At 36.8% G+C, this 27,872-nt stretch overlaps 1 protein-coding gene across 15 annotated transcripts in view; it reads left to right on the top strand.

Moving 5' to 3' along the window:
- The window catches only part of MPDZ (multiple PDZ domain crumbs cell polarity complex component), a 167,332-nt gene that overhangs the window by 11,097 nt on the left and 128,363 nt on the right, over window positions 1-27,872 (top strand). For all 15 annotated transcript variants that reach the window (XM_025433145.3, XM_025433141.3, XM_025433140.3 and 12 more), the window contains exons 2-3: window positions 15,192-15,270; window positions 17,649-17,815. In XM_025433145.3, coding sequence (XP_025288930.1) covers window positions 15,255-15,270; window positions 17,649-17,815 — 183 coding nt within the window. In that variant the 5' untranslated portion in view covers window positions 15,192-15,254. The remainder of the gene's footprint in view (window positions 1-15,191; window positions 15,271-17,648; window positions 17,816-27,872) is intronic.

Raw genomic sequence — 27,872 nt, 5'->3', positions numbered from 1 at the left:
GCCTGCTTCTCCCTCTGCCTGTATCTATGCCTCTCTCTCTCTCTCTCTCTGTGTCTCTCATGAATAAATAAATAAAATCTTAAAAAAAAATCTTGCTGAATCAATGCTGTGTTTTGTATAGATTTTTTTTGCTGTTGATTTTCTTAAAATTAGGAAACATTATCAGCCATTCTGATGCTGATACTGCTGATAATAATGCTGCTGCCAAATGCTCCTACGGCACTTCCATTTTCTACATACTTACACATACTTTATCTTACAGGATTTTGACAACTGAGTCATAAGGAAAGTGACTCAGACTTAATGATCTTTACTACGTTTGGCTATTTGGTGGGTGATAGAAGAGAGAGCTGAACTTCTTCCTTTGAGATCAGATTTCACTTTGGTGGGGGAAATGATTCCATTCTTCCTGTGCTTCTGTGACCTCAGACTGTTCCACCTCCTGTGAGGCTGGTGAATGCTCAGTACTTCTCTGAGAGTTTTGTAAAGATCTTGCTGCCTCTCTCTTTTCCATTTCAGCTTCCTCACTTCATATTTTTTTTTTCTTCCTTTCCTGCCCTGTTTATCTGTGTCTTGCAATACATCAATCTGTTCTTTCTTCATCCTGTCTTCCCTGGTAGATGACATTTTACCTTTACGAGTCAGTTCTTTGACAAAGCTGACTTTTAAGAGTTTGAAACGATTGGATTCATTTCTACTTCTTTGAAGTATCGTAGGGGGTAATTTCAGGGATATTCAATAGCACAAACAGTATAGTTTTCAGCAATGAGAACATAAGTGTCCTAAAAGCTGTGTACTTTCTTTTTTGCACTTTGCAGGGTCCCAATTCAGACATATCAATTGTCATTTGTGTTAAGGAGTTACTGATTTAATAAGCCTGATTAATCCGAGAGCAAATTGGAAATAGCAAAATGGAGAAATTAGGGTCCAGACACTAAGAGAAGACAAGATAATAATAGCAATAGTTTTTGGTATGCTTATTATTTATTTCCAGGCACTTTGCATGTTATTGTTAATGCCCACTGTACAGCAGCAGCTCAGGATCTCACAATAATAATATAGTAGAGTTTTTTAAGTGAGCTTTATAAGGCAGCCTGGAAACTCTGAAAGCATAGATGCCTGGGGCTACATAATCTGAAGGTAAATAATTATTTCCTTACCTGTAGTAGTAGTGTTAAAGCACAGAGCTATATGGTGGAAAGTTCTTGGTTTTGCTATCAATCAGACTTGGGTTGACTTTAAAGAATAGTTCTATTACTTCACAGCCTTTGTGAATGTGGGTGAAAACACTTTATCGTTCTGATCCTCAATTTTCTTATTTAAAAATGTGTGTATCTAATATGAAGCTCTTGGTAGGATTAAAGGAGATGCATGTGTGTGAAGCATATATGCTCTGTTTAAGAAGACAGGGATATAGGGAAGCTATTTCATAGATAGTTTGATTTCATACAGTGAAAATAATGTTAGTTTATTGCCTAAAAAAGTCACTGATGGAGACTATTTAATTCCATGGAAGAATTACTGTTATAGTAGATGCAATAGCAATCAATTCTTATATGCAGTTTTATTATTGGTTTTTACTGAATAGCATTTTTAAAGGTCCAAATAACAAATTATTGCTTTAATTTGTAGATTACACCAAGCTTACATTTTAGACATCAATAGTGAATATATATTTAGAAACTTTGCCTCTTGAAGGGGATGTTTGAGGGTCAGTTTATATCTGAGGAATAAAGTTGCCTTTTTTTTTTTAATCAGCAAAATGACATAGAAAATTTAACAGTTACTTAGGGAATCTAGTAACAGACATCCAATCTGATTGAATAAGCTTTTAAGCCTATTATTTCTTCCTTCTTCTCTGTCCCGAAATCCTCTTGTAGCTGAATTAGATTACTTTGGCTGATACTTTCAGATAATTATTGCTGTTTTATTACGTAGACTTTTCAGTACCCCTACGTCATAATGGCTGTGGAATATGATTGCTTAATAAAAATCTGAGTTATGTGACCTTGAGAAAGTTAGTAATCTCTTTGGCCTTCTACTTCCACATATGAAAATGTGTTGTTACCAAGTTATGGGAAGAGTAAAAGTGCATGGAATGTTTTACATCTTCAAATAATATATTTGAAATTATGAAGCACTAATAGTTGTAAAAAATGCATTGATTTCTTCTTCAGGCTGAATTTAAGGGTTCTGAATTGCTCCATGAAAAGAATTGCAAAAATGGACACAGAGAAGGCATGATCTTTGGCCATGCCTTTTCAGTACATGCATGGTACTTCTCTGTACAAAGAGCTGGCAATGAAACCAATAGGGCATGTGGACTACTGGTCACCCCACACCTGGGACATGGGAGAAAATCAGGCACATTAAATATCACTCTAATATGCTGTTCTCTTCCCAGAGGATTTCCTATCAGAAATGTGAGCCTGCCCTTTTCTGAGTGAAATTTGTAATCTTAATCCCTATTCCTATCCAAATTCAGCAGAGGGAATTCATGAGGGCCACAAACTGAATTTAGGAGGCACTGATTGATGGGGAGGAATAATAATATCTAATTATGTATAGTACTTAAAACTCTGTAACAGCCAAGTAGGCGATATGATAGATGATAGTACTCATAATTTTCGTAGAAAAGCTTCCCAAACAGAAGAAACAATTAGGAACAATAATGGTGAAATGGCAGGAGTAAAAGTTATTTGAAAAGTAATGGAGAAATGCCCTAGAAAATGGACCTTGGGTGAGGAGCATGAACTTGAGATAGTTGGCTGGGGAGATGCGCTGAAGCAGCAGTTATAATACTGTGTGTCGTGCGGCCCCCTTCCTCCCTTTCCACAGTTTTGTCTGTATTGAAAAGGTTGTCTCTATACTGTCCTTTAGGGCTTTACCCTGAGGAATTGTTCAGTCGCAACAGACAAAGCCCTGTATGGTTCGCCTTGGTATCATCATTGAGATCTCACAAACTCAATGAAAGTCCAGTCTCTGAGAGGACAGCCGAGAGATGACAGGTATCTTCTGTACTGTCACCTGCTCCTGCAGTTGATAAATCCTAACAGCAGCTCCTGGCCGTGATTCAGGGTCCCACGGGGACACTTCGAGTACCTGTGCTTCTTCTAAGCATCAAGGATACAGTTTGCTGGGGGCCCACGGGAGAATTGCCTCATTCCAGGCAGGCAAAAGGGCAGGAGGCGGGAGCCTGAAGTAATTTCTCTGGAGAATTTGTTGCCTGTGCAGGAATTGCTCCTGAGAATTCTGGCACAAAGTTAATCCTTCTGTGTGTTTTCAGTTTCCCTCAAAAATTATGTGACCACAGTGAGTGTGTTATGAGCAGGTGCCCCTGGAGTTGGATGCCAGCCTGTTGTTCCCCAGCAAGGGCAGCCCTGGGAGGAATCCCCCTACCTGGTTCTGTCCAAGAAATATGCTGACCTGTTGCATTTTGGTCCTTAACACTGAAAATATCGTAGCAAACAGTGGCAAATTGCCCAACAATCTAAATTTCTCTGAGTTTAACTAGGGAGTGGGAGAGCAGAAGAGGCTACATGTGCATCCTCAGAGGCATCTAAATCTTTTCCCTGGGTCACCGTGTTTGGTGTAAGGTAACAATTTTAGAGGGAGGGTCCTTGTGCTTATAGGGAAATACTAAGAGCATTATGGATGGAAAATATGTAAAAAAGGGTGCCTGGAAAGAAGGTATTGTGGAGTCCATAGTTCTCCTATGTGTATGTGTACATGTGTCTTGGTGTGTTTTTTTTTTTTTTTAATTATAAGTGAGGGTGAAAAGAAAGGAAATAAATATAATACAATAGACTATAAACAGAATTGATTTGTCTAATATATTTAAAAGGAAAGAAAGTTCAGCCTTTCAGATAATCAGTTGAGTAATAGTAGCAGCCTAAGGTTCTAATCCCAGACACACCAGTGATCTGTTACGTAACCATGCCTCCGTGAGCGTTAGCATGTCTCTGAGCTACAAGTTTTTTGTTCCTTTCAACACTAACATTGACTTGAGTGTGAGCAGTAAATAGGAGAGATTAACTCAAAGGCATCACAAAATATAATTTAAGTGTGTAATTCTGGAAGCGGCCATGAATGTGGTGTCTTTATAACGTTAACTATCTGTGTGGTTTAGAGAATCTGCAGTTAAGGATGGAACATGCATACTCTTTTGAAAGGACAGTGAGCCCCTTTATCTCCAGCCAACAGTCTTAAAAATAAAAGGAAGTCGCTTTCAATACAAAAATAAGTTTAATGAACATGTTAGTATAAATATATTGTGTGAGTATACCTATAATAAAATATTCCAACTTGTGAATTATATGTATTTTCCTTTTCCGTAGGGTTTTTTTCCCCCTATTAGGAAATTACTATATAAAGGAATGAGCTCATATTATTTTCACCAAAACTTGTTTAGAGTTTGTGGATTCTTGGTCAAAGTAATAATCTTGATTTATGTCTACATAATTATGGATTAATTTGCCATTTCTCTGTTTTATAGCATTAACTTAGATATGTCACTGTTCATTCTATTGTTACTTGAATGTACATGAAAGATAAATAAGTTTTCTCTTAATCAAAACAGATTTATATTTATATTTATGTGTACTCTTGGGTTCACTCATCATTTCCAGAGGTGGGGATTTTGGTCTGTACTGTAGAAGTAGAACAGCAGTGGTCATTTATCACTTCCTGCCTTGCTGCTCTCTCTCTCACACACAGAGTGGGCTAATCCAGAACCATAAGCTTCTCTTCTAAGGCTCTTACCTAAAATGGCTTGGTAAAACTAGCAGCTCAGTAACCATCAGTAAATCAGAATAAAGCTTTGTTTTTAAAATAAAAATTTTGTAAATAAAAATTCCTTATGAGATATTAATTTTGAAGAAATATTTTCATAGCATTTCATTTCCTTTTTTTGGAGTTATCTAGCCTGAAACAATTATTTTTCTGGCAGCATTAACCAGTGGCATTTTTTTTTCCCAAGAAATTTCATAGTTTGAAGTGAAACCTTTTTTTTTTCTTCCTGGGAAGAATGATAGGATTTAAAAAATATTGTAAATTATGAAGAAGGAGACAATCTTCTCTAGTTCTATTCTCCATAATTAGATATTAACATTTTCACATGTTTATTGCCCATCTGTTATTTTTCTAATGTTTATTATGAAAAATTTCAAATGTACATTTTACAATGTACCTATTACAATAAATTATTATTCAGAGAATCCTCATGTATCAATCCGTTTTAACAGCCTTTTGTTCATGACCAGTCCTGTTGCTTCTGTCCTTTTATTTTTTCGAAGCAGATACTAAACATTTAATCATTTTATCCATAAATATTTCAGCCCAGTTACTTTTTACATGCAAAATTCAAAAACATTCTAAAAGTTATAGTTTCCTTATGTGACTCATTAAGCAAGTCATTAATTCAAGCCATGCCTGAATTCAAAAGGACAGAGATATACATATAATCATTCAACAGAGAGAGGTCCTTCAAAAAGGGTTAAGAAATCTAGACAAACAGTACTATAATCTACCATTCGTATTATGCACAAGGCTCTCTTCATCTATATTTATAACAATCTTATAGGGCAGGTGCTGTAATTACCCCATTTTAGAGATGAAGAAATGGAGACTCAGATTCATGACTTTCTTGAAAGTCACATAGTTGAGTAGTAGCCAACCTGGGATTTAGAACCCAACCAGTGTGACTCCAGAGCTTGTGCTCTTAAACACTATACTATTGCCATTGACGTTGGGCTTTTCATCAAACCCATGGATACTACTCTTTAGCCTTAGCCCAAAATGGGTAATTTAAATAGGCTATGAAAAAATTGGTTATACCAAAGACTGTGACTCCAGAGGAGACTTCAGTATAATTCCAATGTGCTGGGACGCCTGGGTGGCTTAGTGGTTGAGTGTCTGCCTTCAGCTCAGGTCATGATCCTGGGGTCCTGGGATTGAGTCCTGCATTAGACTCCCTGCAAGGAGCCTGTTTCTCCCTCTGTCTATGTCTCTGCCTTTCTCTCTGTGTGTCTCATGAATAAATAAATAAAATCTTAAAAAAAAAATAAAAGTTATAGTTTCCTCAAAAAAAAAAAATACAGAAAGCTTATTAAAGTTCCCTTTTGATCTCTCCCTGATCTGAGACTACCGTTTTCATCTGTCTACCTCTAAAAGTAACTGCTGCTATAATCAATTATAGAATGTATCCTTTTAACTCATTGTTGAATATGATGAAAGTATGCATATACTTATTTATATGTAAGCAAATATTGTTATTTTATGTCTTTTTAAAAATGCAGGCAAACAGTATCAAACTATTCTGCAACTCAATTTCATTTTCGAAATCTGGATTATGAATTTACTCTGAGTCTAACCGATTCATATTTATTGTGAATACAGATGTTTGGACTTATTTTAGTCTCCTTGTTTTGTATTTTTTGTTGACTGTGTCTTTTCCTTTTCTCCTTTTCTATTTGTCCCCAGCATCTTTTAGATTGCTTGAATATTCTCTGTTACACATTTTTTTCCCTCCTGGTTTATAAATTATAGATTTCATTTCTGGTTTTTGTGTCTGTGTTACTTTAATTTTTTAATGGGCATATTTGGCTTGCTTTTCTAGTGAAGTTTGAAAGGAAAGTATTTCTATTCTCCTATGACTGAAATTTGTTAGCCAGAAGTATTTTAATTATTTGTTAATGTTTTTCACAGTTACTATGGTTTCATTGATAGAATGAAACCTTGTCAGTTAGGTCTCACATACATTTTTCAACAACGGATTTGTTTTGTTTGGTTGGAACCTAGTGGCTTTTGTCAGGCTGTGATTAAAACTGAATACTTCATGATGTTTTATTCACCTGCCATAGTAGCTGCTTCCCTGTGCCTTGTTTTTCTGATGTAGCTATCCTCCCTGTGAGGTTGTTAATTATTTCAGTGGTCTTATTAAAGTTACCTTTGCCTGTAAGCTCCCTCAAATCTTTATGGAAAGTAGAATGTCCAAGTGAAGTAGTTAAAGGAACAAGGCACTTCTTAAGCAGAGTGCTTGAAGGGGTTGGTGTATTTGGGGTGTGATAGTGTGATGCTGTACTCAAACAGACTCCAAATAGTTAGGTGTGTTTGAATGCAATCAACAGAGCCTCTTACAAATGATCTCTGTCAAAATGGAGTTCACCGTAAGAATGGATGTCAGTGACTATGTATCTTAGGGACCAGTGATTCTATTTACCTCTCATTGGCTGTGTTGGATCTCCCTGAGGAATACCTGCTACTCTCATGATGTCAGCTGTGTTCTGTCTCTATCAGCTGATTTTTGTTGCTCTAATAACTCAGGCTTGTGCCCTATCTTATCTTCACTTATTTTTCTATTTTCAACTATATCTTCACCGCTATTTGTTTATTCTTGCAATAGTTTTTCTTCTTCAGGTCCCAAGAGAGAGTCTAGCCTAGTTCTACATTGCCAGTCAGCACTTAGATTATCTTCCTTTGAGTGAGGATCCCAACCATTGTTCTCCTGATTATGGTTGGAAGAGAGGAATGTAGCATCGTGTGTAGTAGTATATTCCTTGCAACAGGGGCAGTGGGAAAGTTGAAATCTATATTGGTCACTTTGGGCTGTCATAACAAATACCATAGACTAGGTGTCTTAAACAACAGAAATTTAATTCCTCATGGTTCTGGAGGCTAGAAAATCCAACATCAAGGTCTGGCAGGGTTTGATTTCTGATAAAAACTCTCTTCCTGGCTTGTTGATAGTCACCTTCTCACTGTGTCCTTACATGGCTTTTCTTTGGTACTTGCATGTGAAAAGAGGGAGAGAGGGAGTGAGGAAGTGATAACTAGCTATTCCTCTTGGATCAATCCTATTGAATTAGGACAATTTTCCTTATGACCTCATTTAACCTTAAGTACATCCTAAAAGCCCTGTATCCTTCACATTGAAGGTTATAGCTTCAACATCTGAATTCGGGGGGGTGGGGGGGGATACAGTTCAGTCCATAGCAGCATTGTAAAGTACTAGAACTCAGCCTTTTAAACTTTTGCCCAGGACACATCTTTATTTCTGGAATGGTCATACCATTGCCCTCTTCTGATGTTCTCTTGGTGATTGGTATTCCCATCTAGTCATAAACTCAAGCGGGAACCTGGGCGCATCCTAGGCTCCTATTGCACATTATCAGGTCTTGTTGCTTATAGCTTTTCATTCTCATTCATTCTTGAATCTATTTCTCATTTGAGTTTATTCACTTTCATGTCTGTTTTTGAAAAACCTCTTAACCTGTCCTTCTTGTTTCTGGTTTCTCTTGTTTTTATAGGTATTCCACACCATTACCAGAGTGATGTTTCTAAAAAATGTTTGACCATGTCACCCACTATACCAAAATAAACTTTAAAATTTAATGTCTAAACTCCTTAAGAATGGTATGCAGGGCCCTCAGTGATTGAGCCTGTACCTGCATCTCTAGCCCTGTTACTTCTGTCTTTCCTTTTCTCCAGTCTCAATTCAGGAATAATAAATTACCTGTAATGCACAGGAGTTATGTGCTTTTGCCTCGATGTGGGGAGCTCTCATCATTCCTGCTATGATTCCCACCTGTTTTTCAGGACTGTGCAGAGGTCCAGGAAACGTTGTCTCCAGGAAGCTTTCCCTTTCTCTTCAGTTTGAGTTTGGTGCTTTGCCTTTGTCATTTGTATTTTTAAATGTCTGCTTATATGCTTTATCCTTCTATTCACTTGGCCCATGAAATCCTAGACCATGTCTTCATTTTTCTGATTCTGCCACCCAACAACATGCTAGTCACATAGGTGTCCCATGTATTGTTGAATCAGTAAATAAAAGAATTGAGTTCTTTGAGTTTGCATTGCAGCAAACTCAAAGGTATACCCCTTCTGGCCTTAAAAACTTTTTTCTAGATCTCTCTCGAGGCAAGGGAAGCAAAAGCAAAAGTAAACTACTGGGACTTCATGAAAATAAAAAACTTCTGTACAACAAAATAAATGATCAACAAAACTAAAAGACAACCTATGGAATGGGAGAAAATACTTGCAAATGACATATCTGATTAAGGGTTAGTATCCAAAATATACAAAGAACTTATAAGACTCACTACCCCCAAAACAAATAATCCAATTAAAAATGGACGGAAGACATGAACAGACATTTCTTTGAAGAAGACATCCTGATAGCCAACTGACACATGAGAAGATGTTCAGCATCATTCACCATTGGGGAAATGCAAATCAAAAGTACAGTGAGGAAAAAAAAAGTACAGTGAGATATTTCACATCTGTCAGAATGGTTAAATCAACAACACAAGAAAGAACAGGCGTTGGCGGTGATGTGTAGAAAAAGGAATACTTGCGCATGTTTGGTGGGAATGAACATTGGTGTAGCCACTATGGAAAACAGGAAGGAGGTTCCTCAAAAAGTTAAAAATAGAACAACTTTATGATCCAGCAATGGCAGTACTGGGTATTTACCCAAAGAATACAAAAACACTAATTCTAAAGGGATACATGCACTTGGCTGTTTATAACAGTATTATTTATAATCACCAAGGTATCGAAGGAGTTCAGGTGTCCATGGGTTGATGAATGGGTAAAGAAGATGTGGTATATATATACAATGGAATATTAGCTATAAAACAATGGAATCTTACCATTTGCAATGACATGGATGGAGCTAGAAAGTATAATGCTAAGTGAAATAAGTCAGAGAAAAACAAATACCATATGATTTCACTCATGTGGAATTAGAGAAACAACAAATGAGCTAAGAGAAAGAAAGACAAATCAAGGAACATACTCTTAATTATAGAGAATGAATTGATGGTTACAAAAGGGGTAGGGGTGAGGGATGGGTTAAATAGATGATGGTTGGCAGCCCGGGTGGCGCAGCGGTTTAGCGCCGCCTGCAGCCCAGGGTGTGATCCTGGAGACCCGGGGTCAAGTCCCACATCAGGCTCCTTGCATGGACCCTGCTTCTCCCTCTGCCTGTGTCTCTGCCTCTCTCTCCTCTCTCCTCTCTCCTCTCCCCTCTCTCCTCTCCCCTCTCCCCTCTCCCCTCTCCTCTCTCCTCTCTCTCCTCTCCCCTCCCTCCCCTCCCCTCCCCTCCCCTCCCCTCCCCTCCCTCTCCTCTCCCTCATGAATAAATAAATAAATAAATCTTTAAAAAATAGATGATGGCAATTAAGGAGTGTACTTGTCTTGATGAGCACTGCTTGATGTGTGGAATTGTGGAATCTCTCTATTATACACCTGAAACTAATACAATACGGTACATTAACTAACTGGAATTTAAATAAAAACTTTAAAAACACACAAGATAAAGTTGTACCTCTTTTACAGTTAGAATTGTTTAAGATAAATAGAAAATTTTATACATTTGGGACAGTTTCTCTTTCTGGGTTATTTTTAGCAGAAAACCTATTTTCACTTGTTAGTTTCCATATAATCTGCATTGGGCAGAATGATCTGTTTTATGTTTGAAGCACTCATTCTATACTACTTACAATCTGTGCCCACACATTACCAGTACAACTTGTTGAAAAGTACATGATTAGTCAATTAATCAATTCCTATTTCTAAATAAAACCAAATTTGATTTGATTTTTATCCCCTTCTGAAACTGGCATTATCGACTAGTTGAACAGTCATTGGGTCACAGCTAAAATCTTTGGAGATTTGCAAAGGACTTGGCAACTCTGTCATTATGTTAATGTTCTACAAGAAGCATAAAGTCTTTAAATTAAAAAGGATTTTTAAAATTTGATTTTTTCCCCAAGGTAATATATACATAAATAGAGTTGCCATGTAAAATAATGGATGCCTGAATTGAATAGATAATCAGCAAATTAACATTTAGTTATAAGTATATGCCAAGTATTGCATAGGATATGCTTATACTGAAACATTAATTCATTTATTTGAAATTCAAATTTATTTGAATTTTTCTGTATCCTGTATTTTTATTTGCTAAATCTGCCAATGTTATATTGATATAAAATTTAAAATACCAAAAAAAAAAAATCCACTGCAAAATAAGTTTCTCTTAATGTCCCATAGCCCCTTAAATCCCACTCTTAGTGTCTTGGGAAAGCTTGCAGAAATAGTCTGTGCTTTTACAAACATATACATGTTAATTTTATTTACACTACATTTCCCTATTCTTTTATACAAATACTAGCAACTTAATACATTGTCTTGCATAGTCTTTTTTTCTTTCATTCAACAGTGTATCCCCACCATATGATTTTTGCAGTACAATATAGAAAATATGATGTGTGATAGAGTGAGTGTGGGCTTTGAATTCAGGCAAAGTTGGATTCAAATCTACGCGTTCTGCTTACTAGCTATGTGACGTTGAGTAAGACCGAGTCTCTCCCTTCCTTTGTTGTCTTCTCTGGAAGATAGAATAATATGCAAGGCAGTGGAGAATAATGTGGAGAGCTTCAGGGTCCCTCTCATGATGTAAAGTGTGCAGCTTGCCCTTGCCCAACACTGTAGTGCTTCATAAGTACTGAATTCATTGAGCCATTTATGGTATGTTCTGTAGTTCTAAGTGCCATGGCTCCTGTAACAAGTTCAGTTGTAACCAAGTAGTGATATATCTATAGGAGTATTACATGGGCAGTAACTAGAGAGGCTAGTGTACAGTAGCAATATTTTTGATAGTATTTGAATATATGTATTTTCATTGTGTTGAGGGATTTAGCACCTTGAAATATAACAGCCATGTTTGTTTGCTTTTTTTTTTTTTAAGATTTTATTTATTTCTTCATGAGAGACACAGAGAGAGAGGCAGAGACACAGGTAGAGGGAGAAGCAGGCTCCATGCAGGGAGCCCGACATGGGACTTGATCCCGGGTCTCCAGGATCATGCCCTGGGCTGAAGGTGGTGCTGAACCGCTGAGCCACTCGGGCTGCCCCAGCCATGTTTTTATTTATTTATTTATTTTTAATATACTTTGAATGTTAATATAAAGAGGCTTTTTTTTTTTCTTGGACATTTTTCTTAAAATCTTGTATTTTAAAAGTGGTTTATTAAATATATATACAAACATTATATAAATGGTGACTATTACTGATTTTTCTTTGATGTACCTACGTATGGTTTCTATTAAGTTCTGAGTTGTTCATACCTTTGTATGGATTGTTGGTTATGTTAAGTTGTCTACACCAGTCCATTTCAGACTTCATGCATTTGGGGTCTCTGTTTCTTCCTTTGGTTTCTTCTTGTATAGGGCAAAGTCAGCATACTTTTGAACTTGGAAAGAGGAAGGAGAATGGTAAGGTGAATCTTCCTCCTGTTGACAGGCAGCATGTTGTAGAAGTTAAATTGTTAATTGGCTCTGGAGCCAAACTGCCTGGGTTCGCCTCTGGCTCCATCATATACTGGTGGTTTTGACTACTGGTAAGCACCTCTTTCAGTGCCTCAATTTTCTTGTTTGTAAAGTGAGTGGATAGCATGAAGATTAAAGATCTTAGATGGATACTATGTTTAGAGTAGGTGCCCAGGACATGGTGGCTGTTAGATGTTTGCTGTTACCAGCCTTCTGCCCCAGCATTAGTGTTGCTACTTGTCCTCATCTCATTTCCTCTCTTTGCTGCGCCTCTGACTCATCATCTTCACTGCTAGCCCAGATTGTCCAGAACAGCCCTGAGAACTTGACCTTCTTCAGACATGTATTGGATCTTCTTTACGTCTTACCCATTGGCCATGACCCTCTGTTATCACCCAGGTACCCTCCTGTATCCGCATGGTGTTGAGGGGGGGTGAAGAGGGAAAGTTGGTGGGGTGAGAAGAATTCATGCAATTTGATACATGTGAACTCCATCTCTCCAGATCAAAAAGTCTGGTTACAAATGAGTTTCTTTATTGTTAGAGCTGAATACTTGGGATAGGGTATAGTCATGGAAAGGAAACGATTTTTTTAAACATCTTGTCTCTTTGTCATGGCTACTAATTATAAAATCTGGAAAACCTCAAAAAAACTACATATATTTATTTTAGGGACATCAGAGTAGAGCAGAGAAACTGAAACTCATTTTTTTTTTTTTTTAATATCTGAAATCCAGAGGAATGGAGCTCTCATCTGGCAGCTATGTCTGATTTGCAGTTGAATGGGGCTTTTTTTTTTCCTTAAAAAAAAAAAACCAAAAAACCAAAAAAAAAAAACAAAAAAAAAACCCTTTATGATAAGAGTTTCTCTGGAGAAAAAAAAGTAATTCTCTTTTCACATAATCGACTTGTAGGTGAACTTTGGGATGACAGTGTTTTTCTCAGTGGGGAATTGCTTACTATGTACTTTCTCTGCAGGCTCCTCATAAATCAGTGGGTCTCTGAAGCCATAGGCCACTTCCCCCTCCAGGTCATGAATACTGCTTGTCTTTCTGAGTTAATTTTTCAAAGAGGAAAGAAGATAGAGCTGACTTTATTGTGCCTAGCAAGCACTCATGTGTATAGTTTTATCCTTTTAAAACTTTGAGTGTCACTCATTTGTGGTTAGAGTTTTGTATTTCAGGAGAGACAGCGACTTGGCGGGGCATCACATCTGGTAAGGGGGTCAAGCTGAAATGTTCCTTCAGGGGATCAGAATTCCTAGGTGATGCTCTTTCGTTGCTAGTATGCTGCCTCCTGGGCATGTATCAGTTATAGACCTTTCTTATATTGGGGTATCTTTACTTTTATTTGTTAATTGTCGGAAGTTAGTAACTTTTTGAGGGGGGGACCTAATAGTGTGCTATCTTATGAAGTATCCTTGTCAATAAGAATAAAAACAGGACTAGTTTATTTTAAAGATCTCCCTGTATTTTTCCCCCACGAAACCACACAATGCCTAACATTGAAATGCTCAACTGCATGGGCTCAGCATTATTCCTGAATACACATTTTACCATGTGAATTATACTACGAGCTAGAAATCTGTGTGCTTTTTCTCATGGATCACAGTATACCCAGTGAATACGTTTCCTAGGAAACTAAGGTTCAAGTGTTAGGCCCTTTGCCCATACCTTTAAATACCTAGGTTATTTAAATTTCAATTCCAAATTAGAGCCGATGCCCTCTTTTCTGGATATCAGGGCATTTTATAAAACAAGTGCCAGTAGTAGAGCCTTTTGGCTATTTGAAATGGAGTTGATGTTTTAAATAGTATATTCTGAATTGGGGTAAGGAACTGTTTTCTGTTATTACATAGAGCTAATCACAGGCATTGGTGGATGGTGTGTGTATCTGGTCATATGCATCATGTACTTCCTTTTGTCCCAAATGCATTTTCTATTGAAGAGACAACAGGGGCAACTTGTTCCTTCTCAGGCAAATCCTGTTTCATCTTCTAAAAGTGAGGAAATCAGGCTGTAGATTTTTTTTTTCTCCATTGAAGGAATGGCTGAGGTTTTTCTGCAAGGCAGAGGACAGGTTTGACCAAGCAGAGAATATATAAATTGTTGGATGTCAAGGATTAATGATTAGCGATTTGGACTTTGTCATTGGAAATCTGTAGCTGATACTTTAAAGAGTTTAGATCTCTCTGGTCAGAGAAAGATGTGTGAGTTGAAGGATTGAGAAAGTTTGCTTTGAATGAGGGAGAAAAGAATATTATAGTCGGGAGAGTGTTTGGAAAACCTTTGAAAACCCTTCTTCCATTTAACACTGTGTTCCCTTTTATTCAGTTTTTCCTCTATGATTTATCAGCTCCCCGTGGTTCACATACTTCATGAGTGTCATAGTTAATTTCTAATTGATATGTGTGCTGTCACCCCAGTTAGGACCATAAGCAGTCAAAGGCAGGATCCCATCTTCTGCTTTTTATGTTTTAATGATTTCTGGCCCAAGACTATCTCATGCAGAGTAAAAGTAAGCTCCTTACCATGTAGGTGAAAATCTGTAAGTGAATTCAAGGTTAGAGTGGTGTGTGTTGAGAAGTTCTCAAATATTTTGGATAGCTATACCACCTTACATAAAACAGATTGTATACCTTTTACCTTACTATGCAAGTATTATCTGTAAATATAAGATAATTTTGAGTAAGTCCTAAAATGATTACTTTTTTGGCCTATAAAGAAAACGACCTTAAATTAACAGGATTTCAATGGTCAAAGGAGTTAGGAGTTATAGTAGCATCAAATGCTTTGTAGAGTATATAGTTTTAATGTTGTGATAAAATATAACCATTCCATTTTACTCCATTTCTCCCCAGAGTTCTGTTTTAGTTGCTGTTTAAGATCGTTGTGGAGAAGAGCACTAAACCTTGGGAAAAAAAATGTTAGAAACTATAGGTAAGACCTATTCCTTCTTATTTTACTAAGAGTCAAAACTTTTTCCCTTGGGGTCTTTGAAATGTTTTTTCTACATAGCAGGATTTTGTCTGGTAGCTTAGTTTTTATAAGTTTTTTCCACTAGCATTATAGCAGGGAACTGTGTTTCTATATTTGGATGATTTAATCTGCAGTGTTATAAAAACAAATCATTTGTAAGCAAAAGATAAAAGCATATGAAATGTTCTACCAATTATGAGTTTTGATGAAATTTAATGTAAACCTCATTCTGATTTATGGACCCACTTCTGGTTAATGGGTGTTTGTGGATAGCACCAGAAAGTTTGACACTATTCTTAATACTGAAAGAAGCTCATTACCTTCTTTACTTGTGGCAGTTGAAATACTACTGAGCTTTGCCTTTAAGTTGATGACGAGCCATAACAATAATAAACATTTAGGCTGACAAACTTTAGTGACGATTTAAGGCAGTTTAATTTTTACATGAGATAATGTAGATTGAAATACCCAAATTTCTGTGTTAATCTTTTTTTCACTGCTCTTCAGTTGTAGAGAAGCTGGTTTGTAGAATGAGTTTCTTGCATATTTCTTGCATATACCCATCCCTTTCCTGGTGGCCTATTGTCTCATGTTTTCCAGGGAAATTTTTGGGTATGACAGTTGGGAGGTATCTGGATTTCACTCTAGTGCCTTGATGATTGTGGCTGGTGCCTTGATACTTGCATGCTTTGGGGAGTAGGATGAAAGTAGGTGGAAGGAAAAGGAAAAGGAGCTATTTTTGTGATAGCAGGAATCATTCATTTTCATTGATGAAAATGCGAGGGTGTGTATTACCGTCATCCCTCATTTTATAGTAAAGTCCTGTACCACAAGGACTCCTACTATCCACAAAGCAGACTGCCTCATAAGGAAGTGGACAGTTGGTCTGGTGCACTTTGGTGAAGTGCTGTCATCATCCAGTGTTCGTTTTAGAAGTTATCGAAGCTATCACCTTCCAATTTTATTTTTTAAATTATTACTGATTTGTGCACCTTTCAAGAATTGAGATGGAAATTAATACTAGATTTGTATTCTGAGATACTGTGGGAAATAAGACCCAGAATAAAATTATCATATCCTTATTTACTTTTAAAATTGTGCTTATGATGGGGCACTTTGATAGCTCAGTTGGTTAAGCATCCAACTTTGATTTTGGTTCATGTCATGATCTCAAGAGTCGTGAGATCTAGACCCCTGCTAGGCTTGCTTAAGATTTTCTCTCTCCTTCTTCCTCTGCCCCTCCCAACTCATGCTCTCTCTCTCTCAAAAAAAAAAAAAAAATGTACAGATGAATAGATACTGTTCAAGTTTTTGTGTGTGTGTGAACGGGTGGTTCACATTAATTCATGCCTTAATTTCCCCATTTCTGTATAACCCTGCATTTGGTTCTATAGAAGTCTCTGTGGTGATAATTCCCACTCTTTGATTACTATCATATGGCAAATGAATGTTAATAGATACACTTGTTACCATGATGAATCTGTTAGAACATATATTGAATGGTCTCCATTCCTTTAAAACAAATTTTGGTTCACTTGTGAGAGAGTGATAGTTACAGGAGGATGTTTTTAACTGTTATTTGTTATAGAGACTAACCATCTTGTGGAAGCAAGCATATAAGATGCTAGGATTATTAGGGATATACTTACTCAGAATACTTACTTTTGCAACTTTATGCCTGATATATAAGGTGATCAATAAATATTTCAATTATTTTGGTTTGATGCATATATAAATACCTATTTAATTTTGGGGAAAGACATTTTAAGTGTTAACAAGTAGTGTTTTGAAGGGTTATATGGTATTGTAATATACTTTCAAGTAAATTCTCATGTGTAGAATGTGTGTTCCTTAATATATGAAATTGTCATATTTTGGATTATGACTCATCAATGACATCATCCACATCCACTTATTAGTGAGTTAGCTCTATTTCCAATTTTTCTTAATTGGAAATTATAAATAAAATTTTTAAAAAAGTGAAAATATCAGCCTTTGCCAGATCATGAAATGTTTGGTTTTCAATAGTTTATGTAAAAGAGTTGACAGCTGGCATTGGATTTCAAATGTACTCCATCTGAATTAGTTTCTGTACTTTTACAAAATTAGTTGCATAAAGTTGCATTAGTTGCATATAGCATACACTATAACCACTTCTCTGCTTTCAAACAGACTCTCCTACCAGGGACTTCCAGGTTAAGGGACATGTTACAGTCCTTTTTACCCCGAGTCAGTATTATGCTCTCAGAAGGAATAGTTTTAGGATTTCTCTTCTGTTAGCATGATTTGATGTGAGTCTTTTGAGTCCCGTTAATGACCAGTGTTGCTCTTTGGTTTAGACAAAAATCGAGCCCTGCAGGCAGCAGAACGCTTGCAAGCCAAGCTGCGAGAACGTGGAGATGTAGCAAATGAAGACAAACTGAATCTTCTGAAGTCAGTCTTGCAGAGCTCACTCTTCAGTCAGATCCTAAACCTTCAGACTTCCGTACAGCAGCTGAAAGACCAGGTAGGACACAATTCTCCCAAAGCTGGGGTTCACGGCATGACATGGATCTTGTGAAAGTCTTGTGTTTTTCTGAAAGGTTGATTTTTCTATATGTTAATGAATAGTTGAATGAAGTCATTTAAACCTCCAAATGAAACATTCAGATTCACCGTGACTCCCTCACCCCCCACCCCCAGTTATTTTTGTAATGGTTGTGGCTGTGTGTTGTAGATGGTATGACACTGTGTTGAAAGCTGTGTGGATGCTGAAGCAGAGTCCCTACAGGAGAAGGGGTTGATAAAAATAAGTGTAGGATAGATGGCTGTAGACTTGGTTTCCATCCCCTCTAAGGCTCATTGTTCATGTGAACTTGTGCATTTGGACTCAGACATTCATAATGCTTATAAGATTTCAGATAAGCCTGAATTTGCATGTGTAATCATGTGTGTGAGGAAGGGAAATCACTTCTATTTTGACAGTAAAAGAAATAATTACATTGTCATCAGTTACAGGAATTGCAATTCTCACTTCTTAAAAGAGTGTAAGTAGCAATTGCTTCCAATGACAGCATCAGATGGTGACAAACATTAGAACTTCTAAATGTAACACTGTTTTTTTTCTGTAAAAATTAAGAGCATTAAAATTTCCTAGCGTTTATATTAAAATTGAAACATCACAATGACAGGATGAACACTCAAGTTAGGTGTTCTTTGAACTTAATCACCATTTCTCAGGTTTAAAAAATTTTTTTTCTCTCTTTTTTTTAATTTTTATTTATTTATGATAGTCACACAGAGAGAGAGAGAGAGGCAGAGACATAGGCAGAGGGAGAAGCAGGCTCCATGCACCGGGAGCCCGACGTGGGATTCGATCCCGGGTCTCCAGGATCGCGCCCTGGGCCAAAGGCAGGCGCTAAACTGCTGCGCCACCCAGGGATCCCCTAAAAAAAATTTTTTTTAAATGGTTGTTATCCTTACGGATTTGAAATCAATCTCATTATGCCTTCAATCTAAGTTCTCATTTTCATGTATTTAACATTAATTTAATCACTATGGATGACTTGCTAACAAATATTCTGCCTTAAAAGGTTAAAACTGAAATTTGAAGACTTGTTTCATAATTCAGTGAAAGAATTTCTGCAATTAAAAACAATATGCCAAATGCAAAAAGAGCAAATAGCAAGAGAGAAGGAATTTGTTTGATATCATATTACTTCTTAATCTGGATATTTGGTAGCAAAAAAATAAAGAAGACTTTTTAATTTTTTAAAATATTTTTCTCTAGTGTATTTCCACTTAATGATTTTTAAAGTTTATTTATTCATGAGAGAGAGAGAGAGAGAGAGACTGAGAGGCAGAGACACAGGTAGAGGGAGAAGCAGGCTCCATGCAGGGAGCCTGACGTGGGACTTGATTCTAGGTCTCCAGGATCATGCCCTGGGCTGAAGGCAGCACTAAACCGCTGAGCCACCCAGGCTGCCCTACTTAATAATTTTAAAAGTTGTGATCATGAATTAAGAAAAAGAGTTGTTTCAGTTATGTGTGGATCTGTTTTTTTTTTTTAAGATTATTTATTTATTTATTGATGAGAGACATAGAGAAAAAGAGGCAGAGACACAGGCAGAGGGAGAAGCAGGCTTCATGCAGGGAGCCCGACGTGGGACTCGATCCCTGGACTCCAGGATCACGCCCTGGACCGAAGGCAGGCGCTAAACCACTGAGCCACCCAGGGATCCCCATAGATCTGTTTTTTGTTGTTGTTGTTTGTTTGTTTGTTTTGCAAGTTATTGAAAAGATTGGTTTTAGGTACTCCTTTTCAGAATGAATTGGCAAGAGTTTGGAGAGATTAATGTTCTGAATATAAGTGTAATTATGATGTGGACAATTATTCGATTTTTCAGCGAGTGGAAAAGTTGAACACATCCTCTCCTTTTATCATATTCTTTTTTTTTTAATTTTTATTTTTTATTTATTTATGATAGTCACAGAGAGAGAGAGAGAGAGAGAGAGAGAGGCAGAGACACAGGCAGAGGGAGAAGCAGGCTCCATGCACCGGGAGCCCGACGTGGGACTCGATCCCGGGTCTCCAGGATCACGCCCTGGGCCAAAGGCAGGCGCCAAACCACTGCGCCACCCAGGGATCCTTCCTTTTATCATATTCTATGAAAATATGATTACAATGAGAGGAAAAGTTTAAATAAAAAGTACTAGTAAGTGTATTAGGAAATACCACTGATCCATTGAGATAACTGGAAACAATCTCTTCTAGCCCTGAAAGGAGGCTAGACCTTGTTTTACTATTTCCAAACTAGGATATGGGCTCTAAAACTTTGAGTTCTACTTGATTTACCTAAAATCTCTTTAGAAACCCTTGAACATTATGTTATCAAGCCAGGTAGTCTGCGACCAGGTCCAGTCTGATCTTGTGGTAATGATAGATGCTGATACATTTCAAGACTCAGTTCATTGTGAGGTTTGGGAATTCTGTAGGCATGTCTTACATGCCTTTGGACTTTTGGCTAGTTGGTCATCTCTTCAAGTACCGAAAGGGACCAAGGAACCCAGCTGACCCACACCCTGCTTATTAGGACTCCTTATAAAGGCTGAGTGACTTGTTTATTATAAGGACAGAGCCAGATCTGAAACTTGGTTTTCTTGGCTTCCAAGGCACAGTCTTTCTCCTCTCTTGTGATTCTGTAGCATATCTCATGTCATCTTTTTTCTTTTTTTCTCTGAGGATAGAAACTAGGCCTCTAGAAGTTGTGAGTTCAGTTTTGATTAAAACCATCGATGTCTCTCACGGTTTCTGTGACTCTTTGCTTTAGTCTTCATTCTTACTGACTCAGTGTCATTTGTTTGTTAAACCATATTTTTCTTGTATGACTGGAAGAAATGTCAGAACCTAGTATTTTCTGTTTTAAAGGATAGACATGAATATTATAGACTTACGTTAGAATTAAATTTCCTATGTGGTTTACCAATTGCTAATTTGTTAATATTTATAATTTAATTAATTAACCTAGGGATGAAATTTGTGCTTTTAAACCACTAGTTATGCCAATCTGACCAGTGGCTTTTATTTATTGTCTTTTATCTTTTAAAATATATGTTATGTTTTCAGATGTGTAGATTTATGTGCACAATAGCTGCAAGTTAGTGTCTCCATCTTTTTTAGTATTACCAAAAAATTTGACTCCTCCAGCTTTACTCCTCCATCACCCTCCTGCCTTTTTAGAAAGTGAAAGGAGTGAATAATTGAAAAGCCTGAGGTATATGCAGCATATTGGAGAATGTGATCATATTGTTGCATTAATGACAGATGCTGACATGCCATGTTGAATTAAGCTGACTATTTTTCCCCCTCAGATCTTTCTCATTACTTCTATTCAGTAATGTGTAATTTTTCCAATTTGCGTCTTCAGTATTAAGACTGCCCTTAGAAATCAAACTGTTTCCCTTTGGCAAATTAAACACTTGACAGGTGTGTAACTGAGAGGGCAAAAAAGCCATGCCCTGAAGGGATGTGCTATTTAAATATTGTCAAAAATATTAACAGGTCTGAGAGCATAATTGATGCCTCTGTTTAACTCTGCCACATTGTGTATTGTTCTAACCGCCAGCTAAAAGGATGTGTGCTATTAAACCTGAATAATCTCTAATAGCTCTAGTTCCTTTCCTATTGCATGATTCCTGCTTAAGTGAATGAGAAGAAAAAAAAAGAACTGTGACCGTGTGTCAATGATCTGTCAGATGCAAATTCTCAAGTAGTGTCCTCACTGTCACCTAGTCATCACAGCTAATAACTGTAGGGCTCAATGCGTATTCATGACAAAGATCCAGCTATTGTGGGAGAAATAAACACGTTAGCAGTTTAATAATAGAAACTTGTCAGCCATGAGGATATTGGATTTGCATATTTATTCTGTAATGTTTCTTCAGTCCAGTAGAGGTGTATACTACTTTCCTGATTAATTAATTGCCTTGCCTTAGGAATTGACCATAGATATGAGATGAAATGTCTTTTTACCTTGAGTTATTTGTAGGAAAACTGGGAATTAAAATTATTAATTTCAGTAGAAATTTAGGACTAATACTTAGAAATTGACAGCCCTGAGATTTTTTTTTAAGAGCTATGGCAACCAAGACCAATTCTAAGATTGAAGAAATAATGTGTGTAATTCAGGCTACAAATGCTGCTGATTTGGGAAACAAGCCCCAGGGCTCAGCATATTCTGGAGTTTTCTCCATGTCTGTGATTTCTGGCCTTTTTGGAATATGGTATTCTTTTATTTTGCTGCTGTTCTTGTTGTTTGCTATTTCCAGGCTCCTTGTTCATTCACCTTTTTCCCAGAAAACTGTTGGCTTATATGCATATCATCTAAATGTGTAATGTGTATACACACACACACACACACACACCAATTTAAGCCCGAATTTTTCCTAAGTTTCTCTTTTGAAATTTTGTGACACCTCTTGAAATAATTGGAGAGGTGTTGATTTAATGTAGAATCAGGTTGGAAATTATTGTACAGTGTTGATTAGAGTAATTGGATCCTTCTTTTTTATTTTGAAATACAGGGTTCATGGTATACAAATTTTGTCTTATATTTTTATGCTTTTAAATTTTACCTGTTCACATTCCCAAAAGAGTTTGGAACAACTTCTGAGAGCATAACATATCAAATAGTGGGTGATTCAAAGGTAAATCTAAACAAAGACCAAATAAAAATATCAGAGAACTGGATATTCCAGGGACCTTGTGTAACTAAAATTGAGTATTATCACTTAATTTCCGTTTCTCAGGAGCAAAGGCAACAATTTTATACATGCACACACACACACACACACACGGAGCAAGAGAGCATTGGAGGGTTATGTATTGCTCAGCGTCAGACATGATTCAGTGAGCCAAATTTTCCTTGGCAATGGGAGGGTTATCTCATGGGTGCTTTTATAGAAGGCTTATAATCATTTATTAATAAAGTTGATAAAAATACTATGAATAAATAAGACAGGTTCTCGTTATCTAGAGGGGAAAGAGAATATACATGTTTTATGTAACTAAATAAGAAAATGATTGGGAGAAGAGGAAGGAATTATTAACTTTGACTACAAGAAAACTACATTGGGGGGCACCTGGGTGGCTCAGTGGTTGAACATCTGCCTTTGTCTCAGGTCATGATCCTGGGGTCCTGGGATCGAGACCTGTATTGGGCTCCCCACAGAGGAGCCTGCCTGTGTCTCTGCCTCTCTCATGAATAAATGAATAAAATCTTAAAAAAAAGGGATCCCTGGGTGGCACAGCAGTTTAGCACCTGCCTTTGGCCCAGGGCGCAATCCTGCAGACCCGGGATCGAATCCCACGTTGGGCTCCCGGTGCATGGAGCCTGCTTCTCCCTCTGCCTATGTCTCTGCCTCTCTCTCTCTCTCTGTGTGTGACTATCATAAATAAAATAAATAAATAAATAAATAAATAAATAAATAAATAAATAAATAAAATAAAATAAAATAAATAAAAAGTCAAATAACCTTGACTACAAGAAAACTACATTGGAGACAACATATAAGATGGGTCTTGAGAAATGAGTAGGACTTTTCTGCAGTGATAGAATTTATTTTGGGTAATGGACACAGTGTTTACAAGGGTATAGAGGACCTGTTCTCAGGTGAGGATGATTTTACATTCTCTCCCTCCAGGGGGCATATAGCAATATATGGAGACATTTTTGTTGGTTGTAACTTGTGTGGGGGTGTAGGGGCCATGCTACTAATGTGTAAATGAGTAGACACCAGGGATGTTGCTAAGCATCCTCAATGCCTAGCCCAGCCTCCTAAAACAAGGAATTAATTGGGTTTATAATGTGTGTTGTGCTGAGATTGAGAACCCCTGATATAGAGTCACCTGTAGATCTCTGTTACCAGGGCAATAGCCTATGTGTGAGTTCTTGGAAAGGGAGGACACTTGTGAAGGATTTATTTAGGTAGAGTTTTTTTGGGGAGGGCTGGAGGTTGCAGGTGTGTTTTTCATGTTTCTTCTTTTGCATTCAGTATCAAACTTTATTGTTATCAAGTTAAAAATTGTATCAACTTTATCTTCTAGCTCTTTTATTAAAAACAATATTTAACAATCATCTTGTTTCTCCACATTTAAAAAATTATAGTGAAAACCCTCAACAAAATTATGGTAAAGGTATTATTGATATTCTGATAGATAAGACTTTTAATTATAATCATAAAATACAAGAATTATTCTTCAGAGAAATGCTTCTTTCATCTTTCTAAGAATGAGGTATACTAAGAGTATACACTAAGAATACAGCATCACATACTAATTTAGTGATGATGGCTTTTCTGCTAAAGTGTACTGTACCTGTGTATTTTTTTCCAATGCTCTGTCTTAAAACAGGAACAACTTTCAGAGAGCCCAGAGAAATAAGTAGTTAACGTATATTTCATAGGGTCACTTTCAAATACATGATGTAAGCAGGGGGTGTTGGCTAGAGCACCACTATCTAGGGGCATGCCTGAGGAGTAACTACTATTCTGTGGGTACTCATTTATAAAACTGCTAAATCAGGTTCATGGCCAAACTGTTGAGGTATGTTGCTTTTAAGCAGTGGCATCAGCAGAACTGTTAACTTTTGACTGTTATATTTTTTGGGTTGATGGAAAGATGAAAATTTTCATAGCTGGGCATTTTTGTTCCTCTGTTCTGACTTTGGTAATCAGAAGGATACGATTTTGTAGGATTTGTTTTACAGAGTGGCAATGTCTGTGTTTACTCAGCTTTAGTACTTATATAAATGGCAAAAAAAAAAAATCACCCTTTTCTCTATGGTTTCTAATTTAAAACTGAAATGGAGAAGATTCATCTCTAGCCATGCAATCAGTAAAGGAGGAATAACAACTGCTGTCTCCCAAGAGTGTCTAGGTTAAGTTACGACTTGGTGTTGGGGGGAAGAAGTACAGAGAGAAAGAAAACATGCCTTAACCCTGTTAACAGGAATTATCAAAAAATGGAACGGAATTCTTCCAAGTTGTTGCTTGTGAAAATGAAAAAAATATTTTTCTTACTCCCAAAATGGTTTGACTTTTATGATAGGGCATTGCAGCTGCCTAACAGGAAAGTATCTGTTTCTTGAGACTTTAACATACATTATCTAGGAGAAGTTAAAAGAGAAGGAGTGATTCTTATGTTTTTACATTTACCATAGAGTTTATTTACTGTAGGAATTTCAAATACTTTATTTTTGGTACAATAACAGCTTTTAAATGTTTGTTCCTTTAACCAAAAGTTTGTAAATATAGAGCCTTTGAGGGACTAAAATTCTTGTTTTATCCTGGGCAAGAAGGCAGTGTTCAAGCTTTTTATACAGTGCTGGATTAAAATGCAACACCATCTTGCTATTGGGTATGCATGTGTGTCTAAAACAGCAAATGGTGCTAATTGTATGGTGTTTTTGTGACAAAGTTAAATGGTCTTTGGAGAAGAGAGGAAAAATGTGAAATTTACTGGGTATAACCTAAATGAGTTAAGAATTTAAGAACGAAACAGGTTAATTTACATCTGAAGCTATATAACAAAAATAGCCACCCTCACCTTTAGGAAGCTCTCATGTATTGTGGACTGTCTCATTTGACTAGTCCATCAGTTATATGAGGTGTATGTTATCCCCATTTTATCCATGAAGAAATTGGGGCTGAGAGATGTCGTATAGCTTAATCCTGGACCACGCAATTATTCAATGGTAGGTTTAGAAGAAGAATGTAAACCTGTCTGATCCCAAAGCCAGTGCTTTTTTTACTTTTAATTTACACTGTTCCTAAACTCTTAGTCCTCTTCTATAAAGGAATAAATAGGTTGGGGGCAGCCCCGGTGGTGCAGCGGTTTAGCGCCGCCTGCAGCCCGGGGTGTGATCCTGGAGACCCGGGATGGAGTCCCACGTTGGGCTCCCTGCGTGCAGCCTGCTTCTCTCTCTGCCTGTGTCTCTACCTCTCTTTTGCTCTCTCTGAATAAATAAATAAATAAATCTTAAAAAAAAAAGGAATAAATAGGTTGGAAAAGCAGTTATTAGCATTATTAAAGAGAAATGCACTTAATGTTTAGAAAATTCAGGTTCATTAAGATTTGCCATTTCCCTTAAATCCTTACCCAGATTTAATCAGAATCTTTTAATATAAACCAGAACTTTCATTGTGCTTCTTAAATAATTACGCTACTTGTTAGAGATTAGGTGATCTGGGTAGGATAATAGTAGAATGGAGAGGCAGTGTGACAAAGTACCATCAGTCTTCATATGCCCATTTCCACATATTTAAGCTTGTCTGTGAGGTTTTGTTTTATTTTTCTCTAAGCAGACTGTGAACTGTGAATCAGTTTTGTCTTCTGGAAATGTGGAACTGGTAGAAAAAACACTACAAACATTCTAACATGTTGTTCATCTAAGTTTCCAATTTCTTTTTTTTTTTTTTTAAGATTTTATTTATTTATTTGAGAGAGAGGGAAAGCACGAGCAGGGGAAGGGGCAGAGGGAGAGGGGACAAGCAGGCTCCCCGCTGAGTACGGAGCCTGATGCAGGGTTCTGATCTAGGACCCTGACATGATGACCTGAACCCAAGTAAGACACTTAACCAACAGAGCCACTCAGCAACCCCTAAGTTTTCAGTTTCTAAATTTCGATTTGTCTTGGCATTTAAGGCATATTAATTTACTTAATTTGAACTTCACCCTTTGATGCAGACTATTTCAGCATACTTTGATAAGAATATTACTTTTGGTCAATCTACATTCTCTAAATTTTTTGCCTTGGAAGTTTTGCTAAGAAAGCACAGAAGTGTTGAGATTTAAATAAAGAAAAGACATTCTGCAAATACACGTCAACACACATGCCTAGACTGTGGTGTATGTGCGGCATTCCATTTGCCATTTGTTCTTACCAAGCAAAAAAGCAGTTTTAGAATTAAGTGCATTTCAGATTTGAAGACCGTTTACTAGTTTTGGGATAAAACCATGCCACATTCATCTCTGACTACTCTGTACCTAATAGGATATTTTATTTAAGTTCAGTAAATGATTGCTTAATTAAGAGACATGTAAATATTCATGAAAATTCGAACTGTTGTGCATCAGTAATTATCTTTCCTTGCCAGAGAACTAATTTTTAGGATAAATATATTAGCCAAATAACTGAAGTTACTTTGAAGAACTAGTGTTTTCTTAGTAACCATATTGGAAAGATACACTATTCACACCATTATCATCGTCAGAGTGATGAACGTGTATGAAATTCTTACTGTGTGCCAGGAACTATTTTAAGTACCTGTTTCATCACTGCAACAATTCTAATGTGGTTGATAGTAGTAGGTAGATGTAATAGATAATGTTATTTTCCTTATTTCATGGATGGGGAAATGGAGGCACAGGGAGTTTAAATGGTGGAGCTAGCATTTAAATGCAGGCTGGCTGACTCCAGACCCCAGGTCTTAATCATAGGGCTATGTTGTTTTTGTTTCACTGTCCTTGTAAACCGTGTGGTGAACATAATTTAAGGATCTCCTGGTGATTTGAGGCCATCGTTATGATTATCTGATCTTGGATCCTGGCAGTCTAATAGGATCTGGAGACAGACACAACCCAGATTTGTATTTTGACATTTATATATATTAGGAGATGACCTTACAGGAGTTTATTTCTTAAAATGAATATATACATATATGTATTTTCTTCGCTGAACCTCTTTTTTCTCCTCCATTAGTTGTGATATGGCAATGATATATAGCATGGAGGTAAACCTCTAAGGCATAAGCTGGGTTTTTACCAAGCACTCAGTAACTATTGATTCTCTTCTTGGTGCTTTCTTCTCTCACTGAAATTTAATATTCTAAGGCAGTGGATCTCAGATACTGTGGTTTCAAGACCCCATTACACCCTTAAAAATTACTAAGGACCTCAAAGAGCTTTAATTTATGTGGTTTTATGCATCAATATTTATCAGGTTAGAAATTAAAATTGAGAAGTATTTTAAATATTTATTAATTCATTTGAGAATAGCAGTAATAAACCTATTGCTTTAAAAATT

The sequence above is a fragment of the Canis lupus genome, chromosome 11, assembly GCF_003254725.2.
Source record: "Canis lupus dingo isolate Sandy chromosome 11, ASM325472v2, whole genome shotgun sequence".
Taxonomy (NCBI): domain Eukaryota; kingdom Metazoa; phylum Chordata; class Mammalia; order Carnivora; family Canidae; genus Canis; species Canis lupus.
Note: the sequence above shows the minus strand (reverse complement) of the source record. Positions and strands in the feature narration are given on the sequence as shown.